Genomic DNA, 20,970 nt, shown 5'->3' on the forward strand with positions numbered 1-20,970 from the left:
CCAGTGATGGAGGGTGTACACCTTTAATTCCAGCTCTTGGAAGGGGGGCAGAAGCAAGCAGATCTCTGTGAGTTTGAAGCCAGCCTGGTCTACAGAGTGAGTTCCAGGACAGCTGGGGCTACACAGAGAAACCCCATCTCAAAACCAGACAAACAAGCAAACCAGACCAAACAAGCAAATGGGGCAAAGTTAAATAGACATCATTTACATACAAGTGTCCTCAGCTTCTGAAGGCTGGAGAGTGTGAACTGGGAAGTCTGAGGTGACCAGGCTGGAGGGGATGAGAGCAGGAGGGAAGGAGGAGAGAGGCAGGGAGAAGAGGGAGGGGAGCTCGAAGGTGGACACAGCAACTCCATCCTGCCTTGACTCTAAAAGTCTGGGTCAGTCAGCAGCTTGTGTGGGGAGTTCAGTGCCACTATGAGACAAGGTCCCAGCAGCCCTCCTTGCCTACTCCAAACAAGCAAACCTCATTCCTGGCATGGTGTGGGATGAGATGAGAGACAGGAAGCCATTTTATCGTAGGGAGACAATTGTGTTTTCTTTGTTGTGGTTCCCTGAGGAGACCTCATGGTAGCTACCAAAACCTTCTCCGGTCTTCATGTGACACTCCCACTTCCTTTCCCAGTCCTGTGCCTGGCTCAGGCTCAAGGGTTTCTCAAGGGCCCCACACAGCCTTCAACATACCACCCCGAGATCACCCGTGGGTGGTCTGTTCTAAAGGAGAGCCAAGTCTTGGTCCCATGAGCTGTCCCCCAGCTCAGCCCGCTGCAGGCTGAAGCCCTGAAAGCAGAGACGACCTACTCTCTGGTCTCAGAGAACCTACATCTGAGGAAAAGGAGAGAGGCCTGGGCATCTAATGCTGGAACCCCTCCTCGAGAGTCACTCCTAAGTGACCCTGTGGTATTTCTCTACAGGGTGATGTCCTGACCACTAAGTATCAGGTGGATCTTGGGGACGGCTTCAAGGCCATGTACGTGAACCTCACTCTGACAGGCGAGCCCATTCGGCACCACTACGAGAGTCCTGGTATCTACCGCGTGTCCGTCAGGGCTGAGAACATGGCAGGCCACGATGAGGCTGTGCTCTTTGTCCAGGTCAACTGTAAGTCCACTGCTCCTTTTAGGCTGCATGGCTCCCTGTGAAACGGAGAGCCAGAGCTTTGGGGAAGCACAGGGAATCATGTAGGGTTGTTACATGTTCTCAGGATAGGGAGGTCAAGGACAGAAAGGGCTGGGCTCAGACCTGGTCCCAATGGTCTTCATGAAGTAATGGTGAGAGTGGTAATGGTGGTGGTCATGGTGCTACAAGGGATGCTGATGATGTTGGTAATGGTGGTGCTGGTACTGACGATAATACCAATGATGATGACAGTGGGGTGATAGTGAGAGCGGTGATGGCAATGGTGGTGATGGTGATATCGGTGATAATGGTGGTGGTGATGCTATAGTTGTGTTGATAATGGTAGTGGTTATGGTTGTGATGATGTTGGTGATGATATTGGTGATGATTGTGGTGGTGATGACAATGATGATAGGATAATGATGATGGGTGGTGTTGATGGTGTTGGTAAGGGTGGTGAAGACAGTAATATTACCAATGATTATGATAGTGACGGTGATGATGGTATAATGTTGATGGTGGGGATAAAGGTGATGTAATGGTGATGGTGGTGATGTAATCATAGTGGTAATGACTGTGGTGATGGTGATGACTATAGGATGGATAGGGGTGGTGATTGCATTAGTTACTTTTGCATGGCTTTGATTGTAATGCCTGACAGAAACATCATAAGAAATATTTATTGTGGCTCACGGTTTCATAGAGCTTGCGTCTGTCCAAGCAAGGAAGGCGTGGCATCATTCACAGCAGTAGCAGCATGTAAGACTCTGGGCCTTCTCACATCACAGTGGTTCAGGAAGCAGAGAATGGGGCTGGGATGAGAGGCTGGACTATAACCCCCAAAGGTCTGCTTCTGGTGGTCTACTTCCGCTAGCTAGACCTACCTCGGCAAGGCTCCACAACCTCCCTCAAGAGTGTCTCTAGATAGGAAATGCAAACTAAAACATGAACCTGAGGGAGACATTTTAGGTTTAACCTGTAACATTCTACCTCTGCCCCTGGAGGCTCGCATCTCTAATGCAAAATGTATTTAGTGCAACTTCATGAATCACCATGGTCTTAACAGTCCCGATGCTGTTTAAAAGTCTAAGCCCGGAGACTCTATTCAACCCAACGAAATCTCCTAGCAGTCCTCGTAAAAGGCGATTCTGCACTTCCTCTCTGCAGTGAGCATTCTCCCACCTCCAAACACAGCAGCAAGGGGAACAGCAAGAAAAAGATTTGATCAAAACAATCCTGAAGCACAGCAAGGGAACACTGAGTCCCACGGTGTCCCGTCCACCCTCTGTGTAGCACCTGCAGCATGCGGTGGCAGCGTGGGCTGGGCTCACACCGTCCCCTTTGAGCATGCTTGCACAGGCTCCATTCACTACCTGCAGGTTGTCTCTACAGCCTCCATGTTCCTGCATCCCACGCCGAGGTCTCCAGTGAATCTTAAGCCTCACCCTTGAAGCTTCACGAACTGCCCAGCCAGGTCTCCCTGCAACGCACACAGTGCCTAGCTCAAGAAACTTTCCTTTCAAATCCGAGTCCACGTGTCTAGGACCCTGTAACCCTTGCCTCCTGTGTGCCTGAAAAATCCAGTGCCACTTTTCCAAGTTCTTTTCGTAAAACAATACCAAAGACTTAAGCCTGCATGGTCAGATTTAGTGAAAGCAGCAGCCGCTCATGCCGTCTACCCATTTCCAGTATTCGTGATTTTTGCTTCTTTGTGACCTACCGGGAAAGAATGGAAGGAGGGAAGGTCTACCTTGTTGCAGAGTCTCAGATGGTTCATTCCATCATGGTGAGGAGGGACCATGGAGTACACAGTGAGGAGTATGTGGCAGCCAGAGGCTGCTCAGACCACGGTGACACAGGGAGCAGAGGCTGAACAATCGGGACCATGGGCTAGGGAGCAAGCATTTGGAATGTGAACTGTGGAGACAGTTTAGATTCCAACCTTAACATTGGTGGGGATGGTGGGGATGGGGAGGGCAAAGAGTGATGACTGTGATGGTTGTTGTGAGTGGTGATGGTGGTGGTGGTGGTGATGATGGTGGTGGTGATGATGATGGTGGTGGTGGTGATGATGATGGTGATGGTGGTAGTGGTGGTGGTGGTGATGATGGTGATGGTGGTGGTGGTGGTGGTGATGGTGGAGATCATGTAGCCACTGAAAAGCTCTGTGTCTCACTCTCCCCTAACCCTGAACTTTGGGGGACTCTTCAGCTCCCCTGCAGGCCCTCTACCTCGAAGTAGTTCCTGTCATTGGCATCAACCAGGAGGTGAACCTCACAGCTGTGTTGTTACCGCTGAACCCCAACCTCACTGTCTTCTACTGGTGGATCGGCCACAGCTTGCAGGTACACCCTACGACCTTCTCAGTCTTCCCGCCCATAGATTGCTATCTGGGGGCGGGGGGCGGGGGTGGGGGCGGGGTGCTGCTCTTGGATCCTGGCACCAGGGCACACAGTGTTTGACCATTGAAAGGAATGGGCTCTGACCTTCCTTTATTCATTGGCCACCCTAAGCATCTGTTTGGGGGTCCACCTGAAAAGCCCCTAAATAGTCCTGTGAATGACATGGGATAGAGCAGTTGACTGGATCAACATGCAGGGGAGCTGAAGAGTTCCCCAAAGTTCAGGGTTAGGACCAATGGAGGGGATCTATTTCCTCACTCAAGATACAATAGCCCTAAATCCCCACAGAAGCCCCTGACACAGAGGGCTAAGAGAAGGGAGGGGCTTCAAATATAGTCATGCCTCTTCAGGTGGAAGGTTTCTTGAACAACCAGGGGCTCTGGGTTTGAATCTCCGTGTAGCCTTGCTACCTGAGTGCCCCAAGCCCCATCTCACCTCCCATAGCCTTGTTTCTATAAGGGCACGGCCTGACCTATAACCCAGGAGATGTCACCCAGGATGGCTGCCTCTGGTCACTGAGCGGGACCTGGGCTTCAGCTGGGGCAGGAATGGGTGAAACAGTGAATGGAACTGGGTTAAAGCCTGACCTGTGGTTGCCTAGCAGACAACCCAAAGGCTCTATAGGAGGCCACAGGTGCGTCCAGAGTCTAGAGCCTAGAAGGATGTGCCATGCTATGAAGGCAGGACAAGTTCCTAGTCCAGCGTAGAGCTCAGGTGTTCCAGGCCCTCCTCCCACACCTCTCAGACAGTGCCAGAGCGGAAGCCTCCAGCTACCCACTTGGTGAGAACCAGGTCCAGCCCAGTCCCAACGTGGCTCTGACAGTAGACCAAGGGCCAGTGTCCCCATGGTCTTGCATCCTGCCAGACAGGCCTGACCCTGCTTGTGCCTACAGCCTCTGCTTTCCTTGGACAACTCCGTGACAACAAGGTTTACAGATGCTGGGGATGTGCGTGTGACAGTGCAAGCTGCCTGTGGGAACTCGGTGCTCCAGGACTCCAGGCTCGTCCGTGTGCTCGGTGAGCTGTCCCCTGACTCCCTACACAGGCCAGCGTGAGTGGGTACATGGCTGCAGAGGGCCTGTTCACTCCTGGAGGGCCCTAGGTTGCAGAGTCCAGGTGGATTCAGGTTCCGTGACTGGCTATGTGGCTTTATTGAAGAGTTCCAGACTCTGGCTCTGGTCCCCACTCCCACCCCCCTCTATAAAGTAAAGTGTCTCTTGAGGCTAGTGAGTCTGTCTGTTGCACAGTGATTTAACAGCAAGAACAGGTGAGCTTCATGTTAGAACCTCCATGGACCTCTCCACTTGCACCCACCACTCTAAGGATGGTCCAGAAGAGGACCTGGACATGGCGATCATTTATTTGGGCTCCCTGGGGCTGTGAGCCCCTCCATAAAATAACGTGTCTGGCGGCGGGATCTTCCAATACACATTACTCCTTCAGCACACTTGAAACCCATTTGTCTTAGAAACGTCCTCTGCTATGGACCGCAGCCATCAGTCACATTAGGGGCCTGCAGGCTGAGGGATGAGGCTGCCCTGGGCTGGTTCTCCCTTTACGTGGACCTGGGACTTCCCACACCATAAGACGTTGGGTCACAGTTCACAAAACACTATCCCCTGAGCCTTCCCCCCGGCAGAGCTGTTTCCCACTCTGTAAGAGAGAAAGGAGAAGGAGCCAGTGCAGCTGAGAGTGCAGGGCTGGGGCTCCTGTGACTCTAGAGCAGAGCTGTGCTCCTTGGGAAATGAAACGTACGTGAGATGGGGCCTCTAATCTCATGGGACTCTTGATCTGGGGTGACCAGTCAAGGGTCCTTGAGGAAGTAGATGACATCAGAAGCTATGTATCCCTGTGAGTTGAGGAGCAGACGTCATGGAGCACGTGTGTGCAGTACCATGCCCCCTCACAGGTTGATAGTGTCATCATCATACACGTCAGGCACTGAGGTACACAAGAGGAGGGCTCTTGTCCTCCAACACAGAATGGGGACCTCAGGGATAGAGGTGGGGCATCTGGACCCTCTGGCATGCTACCTTGAGTAGGATCCCAGCCCCGACCTCACAGGCGCCACTCTGTCCTCTTCCAGATCAGTTCCAGGTGGTGCCTCTGCAGTTCTCCAGGGACCTGGACACCTTTAACCCCAACACGCCCGAATGGAGGGGGGACGTGGGATTGGTGGTCACCCGACTTCTCTCCAAGGTGCCCTGTGGCTTGGGTTTCGATCCTATCCTGAGCCACAGTGTGGTTTGTGGGCTGAGTGAGGGTAGGACAAGGCTGGGGGCTAACTGGGAAATGATGGGTTGGTGACTTGGATCGGCCACTCACCGCTGGACATCTCCAAGGGAGGGACATTGTCATTCGCAGCAAAAACACTGTAAGTTCCTCTCCTCCAGTGGGCCAGCACTCTTAAAGCTCTCTAGCTCTACCTAAGACTACCACAGGCAGAGATCCACCCTGACCCCCTTCCTTCATCCCGTGAATAGTGCTGGTGAAACTGTACTGGGTTAAAGGATGAGTAGGGTTTAGCCCATGGTATGTGGAGTGGGGCTCCCAGAAGACGGGGAACTGCTGAGGAGTTGAATCTGGCAAGCGTGGAGCTGTACAGGTACATGGTTAGGCTGGGGCACAGGGGCAGACAGCAGGAGTCAGCTGGGCCTCTTGTCATCTCAAGAACAGGGTGCGCTAGCCTGCTCCGGCCTCAGGATGAGAATATGATTGAGAAGGCTTGCCTGGGCAGGGGAGGAACCATTAGAGCCACAGCCTGAACTCATGAGGGGCTGAGGGTCAGGAGTGTGGATCAGGACAGGTGAGCAGGATATACCTAGGCCAGGAAGGGAGAGCAGATCAGGCTGGAAATTTAGCTTGTGACAAGAGATGAAGAACAGAAGAGGACCCAAGTGTCCTGCCTATCCTCACAGGAGACCAGCATCCCAGAGGAGCTACTAGTGACTGTGGTCAAGCCAGGGCTGCCCACCATAGCGGATCTGTATGTGCTTCTGCCTCCTCCCAGGCCCACAAGGAAGAGGAGCCTCACAAGTGACAAGGTATGACCATGATGTGGCAGGGCTTCATGGCTGAGGTCTGGGGGGGGGGTCACTCCCAACAAACACATCTCTGTGGGGCACTATTTAAAGGTTTAGTTCTTACTATAATGCTCTCTGACCTGGGTTACCTCTGCCTGTGGCTCCACACTGGACAGCATCCGAGGTCAGTGAGATAGGTAGCTTTCAGGGGGAAGAGGCTAGACTGGGATTGTGGGGATGGTCTCCAGTCTCTCACATCACTGTCTGGAGCTGCCATGTAACCTCAGCTTCACTGCCAGGGACACTGAGACTCATGGCTAAGCACTATGGGAGACTCTGGCCTCAGGCTACAGGCGAAACAGAATTCAGCACAGGAAACCTAAGTACAACCTCCATGAGGTGCCTTGGCAGGGAGCTCCTCGGGAATTGTCATCAGAGAGGTCCCCAAATGCTGAGTGTCGAGTAGCCTTTGGGACAACTTGCTCCACAGTGGTAGTTAGCTAGGCGCTAGGCTGACCGCCTGGTGTGCCAGAGTACGTTCAGTGTGAACCTATAGTAGGTGTTCACATGGATGCAAAGCTTTCTCTCCTCCAAAAGCTGGGATTCTGTGACTGTCATAGCTTCTGGCTCTGCCACAGTGGATTTACCTAAGGTCAGAATCCCAGAGGCATAGCCACATGGAAATGAGTGTCAGAGGGCACAGCTAGGTCTCCATACTGGGCCCAATAGGTGGTAACATACGGATGGTGAGGCCTAGGCGAGCTCTGACTGGTGCCATGAGCCTCACCTACTGGTCATGTTACAGGAATCTTGAACAGGGCATTATGCTCCCCCAGAATCCCCTAAGCCATCTGTCCCTCCTGAGTCCCCTCATAGGCAAGATGTCCTACCCTGTCTCCTCTTTGTGAAATTCCACTTCCTGGAAGCTTCGCTGACCTCCCTGACCGGGGTGGAGACTGCTGGAGCACTCCAAGTCTTCCAGCCCGGCACACTGAGACTCGTGTCTTCTCTCTGTTCTGCGCTGGAATGAGAGCTTGCTGATGGCAGGGCTTCCTGTGACCCCAGCTGGTGGGCTCTCGTGCCATTCCCAGAGCACTGACATCAGGCAGCATCCCTTCCCAGCCCCGAGAGACTCCAGTGCTCCAGGCCCTGGAACTCTCCCACCTCCTTTGCTTTCAGAGGCTGGCAGCTGTGCAGCAGGCGCTGAACTCCCACAGGATCAGCTTCATCCTTCGAGGAGGGCTTCGTGTCCTGGTGGAGCTGAGGGACACAGATGCAGGTGACAGACCTGGCTTGGGTCCTCCCTAGGGCAGGGTGGGCACGGGCCCAGGCCCACAGATGCTAAGTGTGACTGTAGGATTCGAACGGGCTTTTATCTAACTGCCAGTGTCCCTTCTGGCTGGGACATCTCTGGCTAGATGCACGAACCCCTACACAGCCAGCTCTGGGCCTCACCATCTGGTATGACCTGTATGGAATCAGCTACCACAGCCACCAGGAATCTGCTGATTCACTCAAAACCAGTGTAGAAGAAGGGGGTAGGGGGGTTCCCCTCTAAAGGAAACCCAGTCAAAGTGGGTTATAGTAGGACTGCCAGAAAGGGAGGCCAGTCCTCCAAGGCCTGGTGTCATGTCGTTATCCTTCGTAACCTGCCGTACTCTCAGACGCATGGGCAAGGCCTGCTGGACAACACGAAGTAGGCACATCCAGGCCCAGGCTGGGGACAACCAACCCATAGCTGCTCCTCTCGTTCCTCTCCATTGTAGGTCCTCAGAGGCCGGGTGGCAGTGGTGGCTACTGGGCCGTGGTGGTCCTCTTTGTCATCGGGCTCTTTGCAGTAGGAGCATTCATCCTCTACAAGTTCAAAAGGTAAGGCCCATGGCAGCATCGACCCGTGGTAAGTAGCTCTTGGCCCCAGGGGTAGTGGCCATGGAGGAAGGTGGTGTGAGTTCTCCCAAGGAAAACTCTCAGGCTCCCTTCTGCTCAGCCTGGTCCTCTGCACAGGCTCAGGGCATCTTCACCTTCAATCACCCTCCATGGATAAGGATGCAAGGTCCAAGGAGGCACAGTTCAAGTCCAAGGCCAGTGGGGCAGGATTTGCCAGCTGAACTTCTGCCTCCTGGCTTCCCACACCTTAACTATGGCTGCCACAGGGGCTCCTGGTGATCCTGAGGGCACCTGAAACTGACTCCAAGGGATGCTGGGAGACCATGTGTCTCCTATACAGAGTTCGGTGCCCTCTTCCCTCTGTGTCCTGTCCTCACAGTGAACATGGGATAGCTCCAGGGGTGATGGAGGCCAGCCATGTCCCTCTTCTGCCGTGCCAGTGTGCAGCGTGGGGCTGAGTGCTGGCAGTCCTCCTCATGGGCTCCACTTGGAGGCAGCCCTGGAGTGATGACCATTGGGAAGGTACAAGTCCGTTCTACAGACACAACTGCAAGGTGGTTGGCGCTAAACACAGTGGTGCTGCTGAGAGCCAGCCAGCCAGCAACGCCCCCTTGTGCAACCCATCTGATTCAAGGCCTGCTATTTTCCCCCTCCAGCAGGCACACCCTTGGAGCACTCTGCTACAGGGCAATGTGACATGACCTCAGACACCTCTGCCCCCAGCAGCCTTCATACCGCAGGGCAGGACCTAGCTAACCGGCAGGCAGCCCTTCAGGTGGCTAGCACTGAGTATACCTCAGAGATCCGCCCACATGCTGCCCTGCCACAGGCTTGCCTCAGATAAAGGCTTTCCCCCCCTATGAGCCATAGTGACATTGTTCAACAGATGACATGCGATGGAGGAGACTGATGTGGGGGGTTGGGGGGAGGAGCCAGCTGGGCAGTATTCCTGCCTTGCATGGCTCCAGGATGGTGGCATATGAGCCCTGGGTAGACGGGCAAGTGGAGGACAGAGCCCTGGGTCTGGGTGTGATCCTCATGACAGGCAGAGGGATGCTTCCAGATCCATCCGGGTGTGTGGATGTCAGGGTGAGTGTGGATGCTCCTCTGGACTTGGTCCCATCCTCTGTGGGACATTCAGGACCGTGGGTGGTCACTCAGAGGGCAGCATGCTTGCCTGGGGTAGAAGAAGCTGGTCCTTGTGGGTGATGTTTCAGACCCGCCCTTCAGATTCCCCAGTGCTGCTTCTATAACCTTCCCCTCAGTGTGCTTCCTGTGGCCCAAATGACAAAACACTGCCAGTGTGAGGCTAGCCCAACATCCCCAGGCCCAAGGCTATCTTTCTGAAACAGCTAAGGCTTTGAGGTTGGAAGGGAAGGATATGTTGCCATAGAAACAGAGAGCTCAGGCAGGGGCCAAACACCCCTTCTCATAAGCTCCGGGCCACCCCCCAGGGGAAAAAGGCAAAGCGGGGCAGTGGAAAGTGCTGGGTTCTTCCTCTCTGTTCATCTGTCCTTTCATCTACCTGGGCTTAAGTTCTGCCCAAGCCATGGAATCTGGGGGGCTGACTGTGCTCTGACTGACACTGTCCCCAGCCCTGAGATGCTAAACCACTCAGCGATCTCCAGTCTCACAGCCACGAAAGGTCTGTTTCTCCCTGACATGTCTATAATGACAGGTAGGGCCACCCTCCCCCAATATAAGTCCATCACGTGAGTGTCCCTTCCTGAAGGGGAGATGGCCCATACACACTCTCAGTAGAGCTAGTAGCCCTCTCCTCCTCAAGGGGCTGAATGTGCCTATCTCCACATGTCTCCACAAGCACCAGCCACCACCATGCCCTGGGCCTCAGTCTTCTTGTCTCTAAATGGGCCTATTTCTGGTTGTAGTTCTTGTTTCTGAACAGGCTTAGACCTTTCTGGTTGGCTGAAGTTAGTGGGGCTATTCTCAATACAAGGCCTGTGGCAATGTGCCCCGTCCTGGTGGGGCGGAGTGTGCTCTGTCACCCTCTCTCCTTCCCCTGGGCCCTAGACTAGAAAGCAAAGTCTCAGGAAATCTCTGTAGACAGAGTCCAACAAGTGTCCCTCAGGATTGGGTCAGCCCTGTGCGTGTACGTGTGAACGTGCATGGGTGTTATTGTCCTAGTTTCTAGACACTGTGAGACAATGATGACAGTGCTTCAGCAGTTATAGCATGCCTGGATAAAAAATGAGTAGGTTACTGATCTGGAGAGATGGCTCAATGGTTAAAAGCACTGACTACTCTCCCAGAGGTCCTGAGTTCAATTCCCAATACCCACATGGTGGCTCACAACCATCTGTAAGGGGATTGATGCCCTCTTCTGTGTGTCTGAAGACAGCTACATCATACTCGTCCATGTACATAAAATAAATAAATCAAAAGAAAAAGAGAACGGGTTGATTACAACTCGCTGTGGGCACCGGAACATGGGCTTGGGGAGTGTGCTGGAGGGTAGGCTCCCAGGGGAATGGTCTTGTGTGGCACTGTCTGTACTATGTCCCCACAAGAGACTTGGGGCCACGAGCTCATTCAGAGCTGAGCTATACCTCTGGCCAGCAGGAAGCGCCCAGGCAGGACGGTGTACGCCCAGATGCACAATGAGAAGGAACAGGAGATGACAAGTCCCGTGAGCCACAGTGAGGACGCCCAGAGCGCCATGCAGGGTAAGAACTGGGGCATGGTGACCCTGTGTGCTCCCACCATAGAGGGGTCCATCAGAGCCCAGGGGGCACAGGCCAATCCAGCCCTGCTAGATAGTCTCTCCAGGCCATGCGTCCTGGCATAGGAAAGATAGTTCCCCAGGGCTCTACAGGATGAAGCCAGAGGCTGCAGGCTGCTGCTCCTTGCCATGGGTGACCAGCTTACACAGCTGCCATAGAGACAGGAAACTCCCTCACAGGAGGACACCTCCCACCCCCATCCTCCCTCACACTACCTCATCCTCCACACACCTCACACGACTGCTTATTGCACATGCAGAGCTCATAAGCATCTCTTTATGGACCCTCGGGACAGCACTTCACAGTTTACACAGGATTTTCCCTAAGATGACTTTTCGTTCCTGTCATGCCCAGAAGGAGAAGCCCAGACTTGTCACCTAGGCTGTTATTTCCTCAATGCCATGGCTTCTTAGCTGGAACAGTGTCCAGGACTCATCAGAGCCCTACGGCCCTGAATCTCTGTCCTACACAGGCCCTATCCATTCCCCTTTGGTGATGGTAGACACCATGGCCTCTTCAGTGGCATTCTGCTGGGGTGTCTAGGCAGAGTGTGACACACAGCAAGGCTTTGTCAAGGTTAGCTGCCATGTTACAGCATCCTCCTTAAATACCACATGTATCCCAGTCTGTTGGTCCTGGAGCCATGATAGCTCCTACCTTGAGAATCAGTGACCCAGCAGGGTCTTCTGTCACCCAGGGTGGCACAGCTAGATGTCAGTAACTGACCTTGGATCCCAACCAAGTCAGCGTGAGCTCAAAGCCTGCACCCTCCAGGCTAGGGGCAGCTTTACCCACCCCTTCCAGCCACTCCTACATCTGCCAGCCCAGGAGTATTTCTCAAAGGACACATTACAGCCTCTGGGACTGTCATGCCATCAGTAACTTACTGAGCGTGCAGGAGGTCCCAGACCTCAGAACTTCGGTCATCATGTGACCCTGGAAGCATATGGCGCTGTTCTTGCAGACAGGTGACTGGAACCTCACCTTTGAACCATTCATAAGAGGGAACAGAAGGGAGCCAGTCCTGTGCTCATAGCCCTGTGCCTTGCTGTCATGCAAGGAAATCATAGCCTCCACCAGGAGGGTGTGGAGGTCTCAGGTAGACAGGCACCCCCTACCCCACAGCCTTCTGCTGTGAAGTTCCTAGTAACTGTACCGGGACACTGTTAATGGGGACCATGGCGTGGACTAGGCACTGCTTGTGATGGTCCTTCTCCATGGTGCCCTGGTGACTGAGATTGACCAGGGCCTGTGAGGTGGAGGTGAAGGCCCTGGTAGAGAGTCACATGACTAGTCAGGCAGCACCAGTAGTCAAGTACAGGCTTCCACAGCCTGTGTAGCACTGCCCCCCTCCCCCAACAAGTGCCTTCCATTTTGTGCACACAGTAGGACAGTGAGTGAGACAGACTCTGTGGAGAATGTCCCTTGGTCTCATAATGAAGCTCGCACAGGGGGACATTTATTAACAAACATTGTGTTCCCCTCTCTCCTCCTCATGTCCCTTATCTCCCTTCCTGCCTCCTGGTTCATCCCCCATTTACAGTGTTCTTTACCAAGAGGGGGCCAAGCCTCAGCCCTTCCTGTGCCCCCTTGCTGCCGATGCCAGGGGTAGCCCTCACGCAGGTCAGTGGGTGCCTCACTACACAGTCCTCTGGACCACTGCTTGTGGTGGCACCTGGCACTTCCCTCCTGTCACCACGTAGGACCCTGGAGACCCCGTCTCCATCTGCACCTAGCACGCGCCCAGGGAACCTCACTGCATGATGGCCCCATGTGCTGCTGAGGTCACCTGTGTGGTCCGTTTCCCACCAACCTCGCTAATGGGCTGCATTCTTCTGTTCCCCAGGCAACCACTCAGGTGTGGTCCTGAGCATCAACTCCCGAGAGATGCATAGCTACCTGGTGGGCTGATGGCATCAGCTGGCCAGGACACTCTCCTCCTGCTTCCTCCATAGAGGGCGCAGGACCGCAAGTACAGCTGGAACGACACACCCTCTGAGACCTGTGGAAAGGCCAACTCCTCTAGCTGTCCCCACTCAGAGGACAGACATCTCTCCCTGTCAGCCCCAGCTGGCCCATGGGATCCTGGGACAGCCGACTCATGACCCACCTGGACACGGGCCTGTGGTGCCACACAAAGTCCCCACCCTTGACTCTGAGACATCACAGTCCTTAGACCTGAGCACGCTGCCCTGGCTGCTCCAACTTGCCACTGCAGCCCAGGACTGGCTTCTCCTGCCTGGGGCTGGACCAGCCTATTTCTGGGGTGAGCCTGCAGCCACCCCACCCCACACACTCCAGACTTGTAGACCTGCTCAGCCCTGGCCCCACAGTCCCTGTCCCTGCAGAGGACCCCAGAGCCAGGAAGTCTATGGGCCAGACCTGTCTAACACCACCTTCCAGGCAGCCACTCTCCACCGCAGTGTAAATACCTGCCCGGGTAGAGCTATTTGAGTTTGGGGGGCTCTTTCTTTTAGCTTTCTGTTTTCAAGGCCAGGCAATAGAAGCCATCTACGTTCTATCAGAATCCCACTCTCAGAACCCTCTTTCAGAATGCCCAGAGCTGGGCCTAGAGGGGCAAATAATCTCTCTGATTTTCCCTCAGGGCTATGGGGTTGGAGGCAAGAAAGGGAGGACCCCTTACATGCAATTCCAGCTATGTCCAGCAGGATGCGCCCTTCCACAGCTTCTAGGCTGATGACTGCTTTCTGGTCAGGGCTGGGCTCTAGAAATGTCTACAGGCCCCAGAAAGGCACATTAGCTGAATACATCAGGCTCTGATGCCCTATGGCTTGAGGGACCCTTGTAGAACCAACCAGGAGAGGTGTGGGAGGGCAGCGTCTCCTGGTGAAATGAACTAGAGGATCCAGGGACTTGTGGCCCTTTCAAGGTCGTAGAAAGAAAAGCAGCAGAGGTAGCCCTAGAGTCACCTGCTGTCTGCTCCCACTGCCAAGTCAGGGACCCAGCACAGGTTGACACTGTGAGCTGGCACAATTCACCTTTTGCCTTGAACTGAAGTCAGTATTCCCTTCCCTTCCCCTCTTCTTCCGTCCTCCCACCTCAGACTCTTGCTGCCCCACCAGAAAGCCCAGGCTGGCCTGGTGCCAGGTCTAGGTGTCTCCCCACCCGCTGCTGCTGCTGCTGCTTAGCACACCCACCAGCACCCACCGGTTCTCCCTGGGGAAGAGCTGTGGTCTATATAGGAGGAGAGGTCTAGTACAGACCCTCACACAGGACAGCTCAGCACTCCAGACACTCATGTCACAGACCAGGGCAGCTATGTGGGCACAAAGCCGGTCTGTGGGAGGATCTCAACTGTACCCCAATATCTCTCACTTTCTGCCACTCTCTGGGGCTCAGGGGTCCCTCCAGAGGTAACTGCAGGCTGTCCTCCTTGTGAGGGGCTACCAATGGGACCCTAGTGCCAGGGAAGGCTGTGACACTCTAAGGCATTTGCCCCACATGGCTTCTTGCTATGTCAAAAGAAACCTAAGCAGAGACCTTTCCCCCATCCATGTCCCCGCAGCACTGTATCACCCAGTCCCACACAGAAGGAGATGCTCACACACCACAGTCTCCACAAGGTCCACGGTCAGCACAGAACCCCTGGATGTAGCCCGTCACTTTAGCCAACCAGTGCCTGGGGTACCAACTGTAGGTCTTTGCCTTCCTGGAGCACTGTGTTACCCTCAAGGACACTTGGGTAGGCTTTCCCTCGCTGTTCGGGTTTTGTGTTACTATTTTTATTAAGAACATTTGGAGTGCATAGACCCAGGAGCCTCCCTGTTCTCATCTCCGTAACTGCAGACAGCTATGCGGGCACAGGGTTTCCCTGCTTCTCAGCCGAGGTGCCATGCATTGTATAGTCAGGGGCAAAAGCCCCACGGACAGCCCAGATGCCACCAGCTCAGGGGCTCACAACCACTCTCCACTGGGCCCTGTGCATACCTGGCATGTGGGCATAGCTGAGGTGATAAATTCTTTGTTTTTTCCTTTCTAAAAAAAAAAAAAAACCAATAAATCATTTGTGATGGTTTTAACAAAGGTTAAATCGACAGGGTCGGTCTCTGCCTTAGTGCGAAGATTTGCTTTATGCTTTACGTGTACGTGTTTCTCACACCACACACATTAATACATACACATCCCACATGCACCAAACAAATAGGCTCTGTTCGACCTCAGCATCAAGATCTGATTCATACTCACCTGTAGTTACACAAACCACACACACACACACACACACACACACACACACACACACACACACATCAGCCTCTCACATATGATATCACATACATACCACCCCACATACCACAACAGAACACACATCTATCTCAGTGTGAAGATGTCTTTAGTGCTTCTCCGTACCACATGTACCACAATCTCAGTGCATACATACAATACCACATGCCATGCGCCAGGCACCAGGGATATTGTCAGCCTAGGGGATTTCGGGGTTCATCCCTTGGCACAGATAACTGAACACCTCAGAAGGACAGAAGAGCACGCTGTGGAGCGAGGGAGTGTATTCCCCTGTGAGGGGAAAGGCCTAAGGCTGGCAGTCCTAAACAAACACTGAGTGGGAATTTTCTAGGACCCTTGGGTTCTCCCCTTTACTTATTGGTCCCAATCAGAAACCTGCCTCCTGCACCTTCCCGATGTTTCTTCTCACAATGACTTCTGGGAACAAGAACCTGCCATCCCAGAGAGCCTGCTTTGATTTATTAGTTTACCTACAGACCTCTAACTCTCTCATTCCCTGCCTCCCAGAGAGGCTCACCACATGTTGGCATGGTGGGAGAGCAATGACTGCTCTACCTGCTTCATGAGAGAGGAGGCGGCCTAGGGGGGTGTCAGTCCAAGGGACACAGGATTCATGGTCTCCCTGAACAAGAGAACAGGTCACTGACCCCCCACAGATATGACTTACAGTCCCCTGAGACCTAGCTGGCCTTGGGTGGGGATTGGGGGATCCTCTCCCCTTTAATCCCTCTGACCACAACATTTCCATAGCCTCCAAGGATGGTTATCAAACATCTGTGTCATCACACCAGTCTGGTCCTGTGAAACATTTGGATAAAACTTCAGCAAAAACCTAACACTTAAATAAGCTTGGATTAAACGTATAATTTTGTTTCTTTTTTCTTTATTTTGGAGCTGGGGACTGAACCCAGGGCCTTGCGCTTGCTAGGCAAGCGCTCTACCACTGAGCTAAATCCCCAACCCCATAATTTTGTTTCTTAAGCCAGTCCTAGTAATTGTTACAGAAAGCAGCCCGTAACTTGATGGATTTAAGCAGAGGTTTGAACTATGACATTTCATACACCTTAGATAACATTCTCAGACCATCATAACTTGCTTGTCCTTTCTTTCCTACTCTGGGGGGGAAAAAAAAACCCAGCCATTTTCTGCGATGCAACAACATTAACAGAGCATCAGGAAACACGCCCATCTTAGGCAAGCTGACACAGCTGAATCATGGCAGTTAGCCGGCTTAGAGGGCAGTGCAGTATAACAACTCCTTAGTAAAGAACGGTAGGATCCAAACGGCATAGGTAATAAATTCAAATTACCTGTGTACATACTATTAAACTCTGGGGCATGGTAAGTTCCCAGGTAAACCCTATAGAAAGCACAAGACAGTCTTCATACAATACATAGTGTAATCTACCACAACTGCGCCTCGAAGGACTGTAAGTAGCAGATACAAACAGAGTTTATATCGTGAGATAAATCATAGTCACGATGCCTTCTGTCTTCGGCTGTTTGTGGTTCTTTATCCCTGGCACAGAGTTGGGGGAGGGGGGCATCCCGACTCAGGAAAGGAGGTTTTGAAGGACCTTGGAATAAAGCATGCTTGGGTGCAGTGGAAAAACCGGATTCCATCTCCAGAGGCAGGTTTCAGTGAGTTCATACAGTACACGGCAATTTAACATAAACACAAGTCATTTGTACAAAACTGAACCCAGTGGTTTACACTGGACAGGAGACTCGTTGCTGAATCTAGTAACAGCTGGCTGGACTCAAAGCACCTATCTTCTTTATAACCGGTATAGAGCTGTCCAAGTGAATTTTAGCCACTGGGTCATGTGCTGGGAGCAGAGGCTGACAAGCTTTTCTTTCGACTCTAAAGCTTAGGGTCTTTAAATTGTGTAAGCTCGTAGATTAGTGGCAGTGAGCACCCATGACCAAGAAGGAGGATCAAGTTGAAAAAAGTGTCTGCCGTCAGGGAGTAGCTAGTGAAGTCTAGTCTGTCCAGGGAAGAGGCTGGACTCAGTAGTCCACACCTACCCATGATTCAGTTGGTTTTTTCCTTTAGTTTTTGACAGGCTCACACTGCCATCCTGTTCCTGACAACAGGAACTTGGGCCCAGGTCCCTGTAGCTTCTTCAGTATCCAAGACACCTGAGGCCACCAGTTCTCAAGACACTTGATCTCCCATATACCACCCAAGTGGCAAAGGGGCCCACAAGCCCCGCCTACCACACCCACCAAGCAACTGCTCAGCTGATCTTGTCGCCCATGGTGAAGACATTTCCAGAGGTCACTAACTCAATCACATTCATTTTGATAGTCTAGAGAAGACAGAATGCTCTTTTTCCTCAGCCTGTTTATGTCGTAGCAACTGGAAAGTGAAAACATCGGCAAGCGCCCAGTGCATGCTGGGGCAGAAACCAAAGCAAGTAGGAAGGAGGACAGAGGAGAGGGGAACAGACTTGGAGACTCTGGGCTCTCAGAGAGGGAGGCATGAAGACCAGGGACGCCCTTGTCTTCAGTGTTTGCCTCACCTCATAACACACCACACATTACACCACAGCCACACTGCACACACCAGATACACCATCACAAACACCACACACCACACAAACAACCACACCGAACACCCTGTTCCAAAATACTATACATATACCACAACACAACACACACACTCGAGCACACACACACACACACACACACACACACACACACACACACACCATACTGAAACATACATACTGTCTTAGGGTTTTATTGCTGTGAATAGACACCAAGACTAAGGCAACTCCTATAAGGAAAAATTTAATTGGGGTTCATTTAGTTACAGGTTCAGAGGTTCAGTCCATAGGAACATGGCGGCATCCAGGCAGGCATGGTGCAGGTAGAGCTGAGGGTTCAACATCTTCATCTGAAGGCTGCTAAGAGGAAGATCTCTAAGCCCACCCCCACAGTGACACACTTCCTCCAACAAGGCCACACCTCCTAATAGTGTCATGCCCTAGGACAAGCATACACAAACAGTCACACCAAACACTACACATCAAAATACAACACACACATGCTACAACACAACACACACATCCTGTAACACATCCACACCATTCTACAACATACACATCACACCAAACATAACAGGCACACCACACACACCATAAGACACATTCCACACTGTACATATAACACCAAGCACACTACACTCCACACCACACTACACTACACGTACAACACACACACACACACACACACACACACACACACACACACCCCAAATCCCTCTAAAATCGTGGCCCCCGAGGCAATGTGTTCCCCCAGTGGGTACCTGTGTAGAGGCTATACAGAGGCCAGAGAGGCTTGTGTACAGTGTAGGTGCTGAAGAAGGTAAAGTGGATGCTTTGGAGAGGGCACAGTGACACCACATCCTCTCCCTCCTGGACCACAGTCACAGCCCCTGGGCTACAAACAGATAAGATCCTTCCTGAAGGTGCACCATGGCTCAGGGTATGCTGCAGGTATTCCACAAGTATGGTCCCCTGGGAGACATTGCTCCCTGAGAACCAATGCTGTGGCAGGATGTTTCACTGCCTCAGTCATTCCCTCACAGTCTTTTTGAGGTACATTCAGAGCTCCCAGAAGAGGCAGCAACATGTGGACAGATCTGTTGACAGAGCGTTTGCTTGTTTTTGCTGAATTAGCACTTCAAGCATCACTAAGTCCTGAATGTGAGAGTCTCCAGTTTGGTATCAAAACCACATAGGTAATAGAAATACAGAACCTTGCAGTGTCCTGGACAGACTGTACTAGGGCTGAAGCCTGTCCTTGGCTCTTGGACCAGGCACTGACAAGTCAGGCAAGTTTGCCCGGTAGTAACACAGGCTGCACCCAAGGGCTGCTGGCTTCCTTCCAGAAGGTGAGTTGACCATCAGGGACTGTCTGGAAGGGGTTCAAGACCACTTGAAGGTTTGTCAGATGCCCACGAAGTACCTAGTCTTGGTCCCAGAGCCATTGTTTCTACACCTCATGCTGCCAGGCCTCCAGAAGATGCTAGTGCCAGATCTAGGAGTGTCAAGGCACGCTTATGGGCACTACTTATAGGGCAGATGGTACCAGCACCTGCCTCCAAGACTGTGGAAAGCCAGGCACATGGTCCTTCTTCCAGCATGAGAGAGCAGTGTCTATAAACACCTGCGCCATGCAGCCTGACTGTTAACAGCCACCAGCACAGGACAAAGTCACTGTGAGCATGACAGGCAAAAATGAAATACAACTGTCGTGATCAGTGTTCAGACCCACCGGATGGCCTAGTCCGGTCTGAGAGTAGGAGCCTGCTACTTATCAGCCCTGTCACCTACTGTCACCTTCTGGCCTTCCTCCCGGGTATGAGATGAAGATTTATCGCAGGTGACCACCTCCCTTGGCCACACACCCCTTGGCCACTTGGCCACTCACAGCTCTTCTAGCTCCCCCAGGGCCACCCTCGCCCAGGCCCTCACACCTCTAGCCTAGGTGTCCAGGGCTCACGAAGCACACACAGGGCCTCCTGTCCAGCTCTAACTGTGCTCCCGGGTCTAGATGGGGCCTGGTGACTTGCTGAGGGACAAGATTCACAGGGAAGGGAGATTTTGAGTGAGGGCATCTGGAGGCACTCAGTAGGGCAGCACATGGAGACCCGTGCTCCTGAGCTCCTTCTGTGAGAGCTGTGAGGTGCTCATCTCCACCAAGAGTCATTCATGATTGCTCTGCCTCATATCAGCATCACTAACCATGGAGGTTCCTCAGGGTCCAGGGACAGCAGCCAAGCATACTTACGCTCAGTGGATCTTGGTGACAATATTTCCTTGTCACAGTATGGATGACTGTTTATCACAGGCATCCCAGGCCTAGCATGCCCAAACTCAGCACGCCTGTGGTACTTGGCCCAGTCCAGGACTTGCTGGCTTACCACTGGGCTAACGGCAGCATTGGCAGCCTGCAGCCGGTGTCACACGTTCAGCTCTGTTAACGACTTACCCAGCTTTTGGCAGTATTGAGCCGCACCTGCCAGCAGGACAGCAGTGACAAACCAGCCACGATGACGGCTTCAGTCTTGGCCATGCATCGATTCCAGCACATGGCGCTTCCCCCAGCTCCAAGGGCCATTCTGGCAGCGGCCCTGAAGCAGATGTGGAAGCCACTCCACAGTGGAGGAGGACCCTGAGTCACAGGGCCAGCCAGATCTGGGAATGCTCAGATCACCGGTGACCACAGCAGGTGCCTATGTGGCATGGTCACAGCAGGGACCAGCTCGAGAAACAAGTCCTCACTTCTTAGTAAGAGCACCTGAGGTTCCGAGGAGTGAAGGTGATGTAGTAATTTTATGACCTTACAGAGTTGTGGGTCAGCATAGAAGAAAGGCTAGAACGACTGGTGCACAGATTTTTATGTTCCTTGTCACATTTCCCTGCCACTATGAATTCATTAGCTGAGTTCTTCAGAGAGGTACAGTCTTCAATGATCTAACATAATCCTTATCCCAAACTCCCCATCCTCCTGAATCCCAAGATT

At 52.8% G+C, this 20,970-nt stretch overlaps 1 protein-coding gene across 3 annotated transcripts in view; it reads left to right on the forward strand.

Moving 5' to 3' along the window:
- Window positions 1-15,223, forward strand: part of Sorcs2 (sortilin related VPS10 domain containing receptor 2) — a 362,100-nt gene extending 346,877 nt beyond the window's left edge. For 2 of the 3 annotated variants that reach the window (XM_032916916.1, XM_032916919.1), the window contains exons 19-27: window positions 915-1,101; window positions 3,331-3,464; window positions 4,415-4,538; window positions 5,608-5,720; window positions 6,440-6,565; window positions 7,724-7,823; window positions 8,311-8,413; window positions 11,009-11,115; window positions 13,019-15,223. In XM_032916916.1, the coding sequence (XP_032772807.1) occupies window positions 915-1,101; window positions 3,331-3,464; window positions 4,415-4,538; window positions 5,608-5,720; window positions 6,440-6,565; window positions 7,724-7,823; window positions 8,311-8,413; window positions 11,009-11,115; window positions 13,019-13,083 (1,059 nt within the window). In that variant the 3' untranslated portion in view covers window positions 13,084-15,223. The remainder of the gene's footprint in view (window positions 1-914; window positions 1,102-3,330; window positions 3,465-4,414; window positions 4,539-5,607; window positions 5,721-6,439; window positions 6,566-7,723; window positions 7,824-8,310; window positions 8,414-11,008; window positions 11,116-13,018) is intronic. The other variant, XM_032916917.1, reaches the window with a different exon arrangement.
- Window positions 15,224-20,970: the final 5,747 nt, after the last annotated feature.

The sequence above is a fragment of the Rattus rattus genome, chromosome 11 (genome assembly GCF_011064425.1).
Source record: "Rattus rattus isolate New Zealand chromosome 11, Rrattus_CSIRO_v1, whole genome shotgun sequence".
NCBI classification, from domain to species: Eukaryota; Metazoa; Chordata; class Mammalia; order Rodentia; family Muridae; genus Rattus; species Rattus rattus.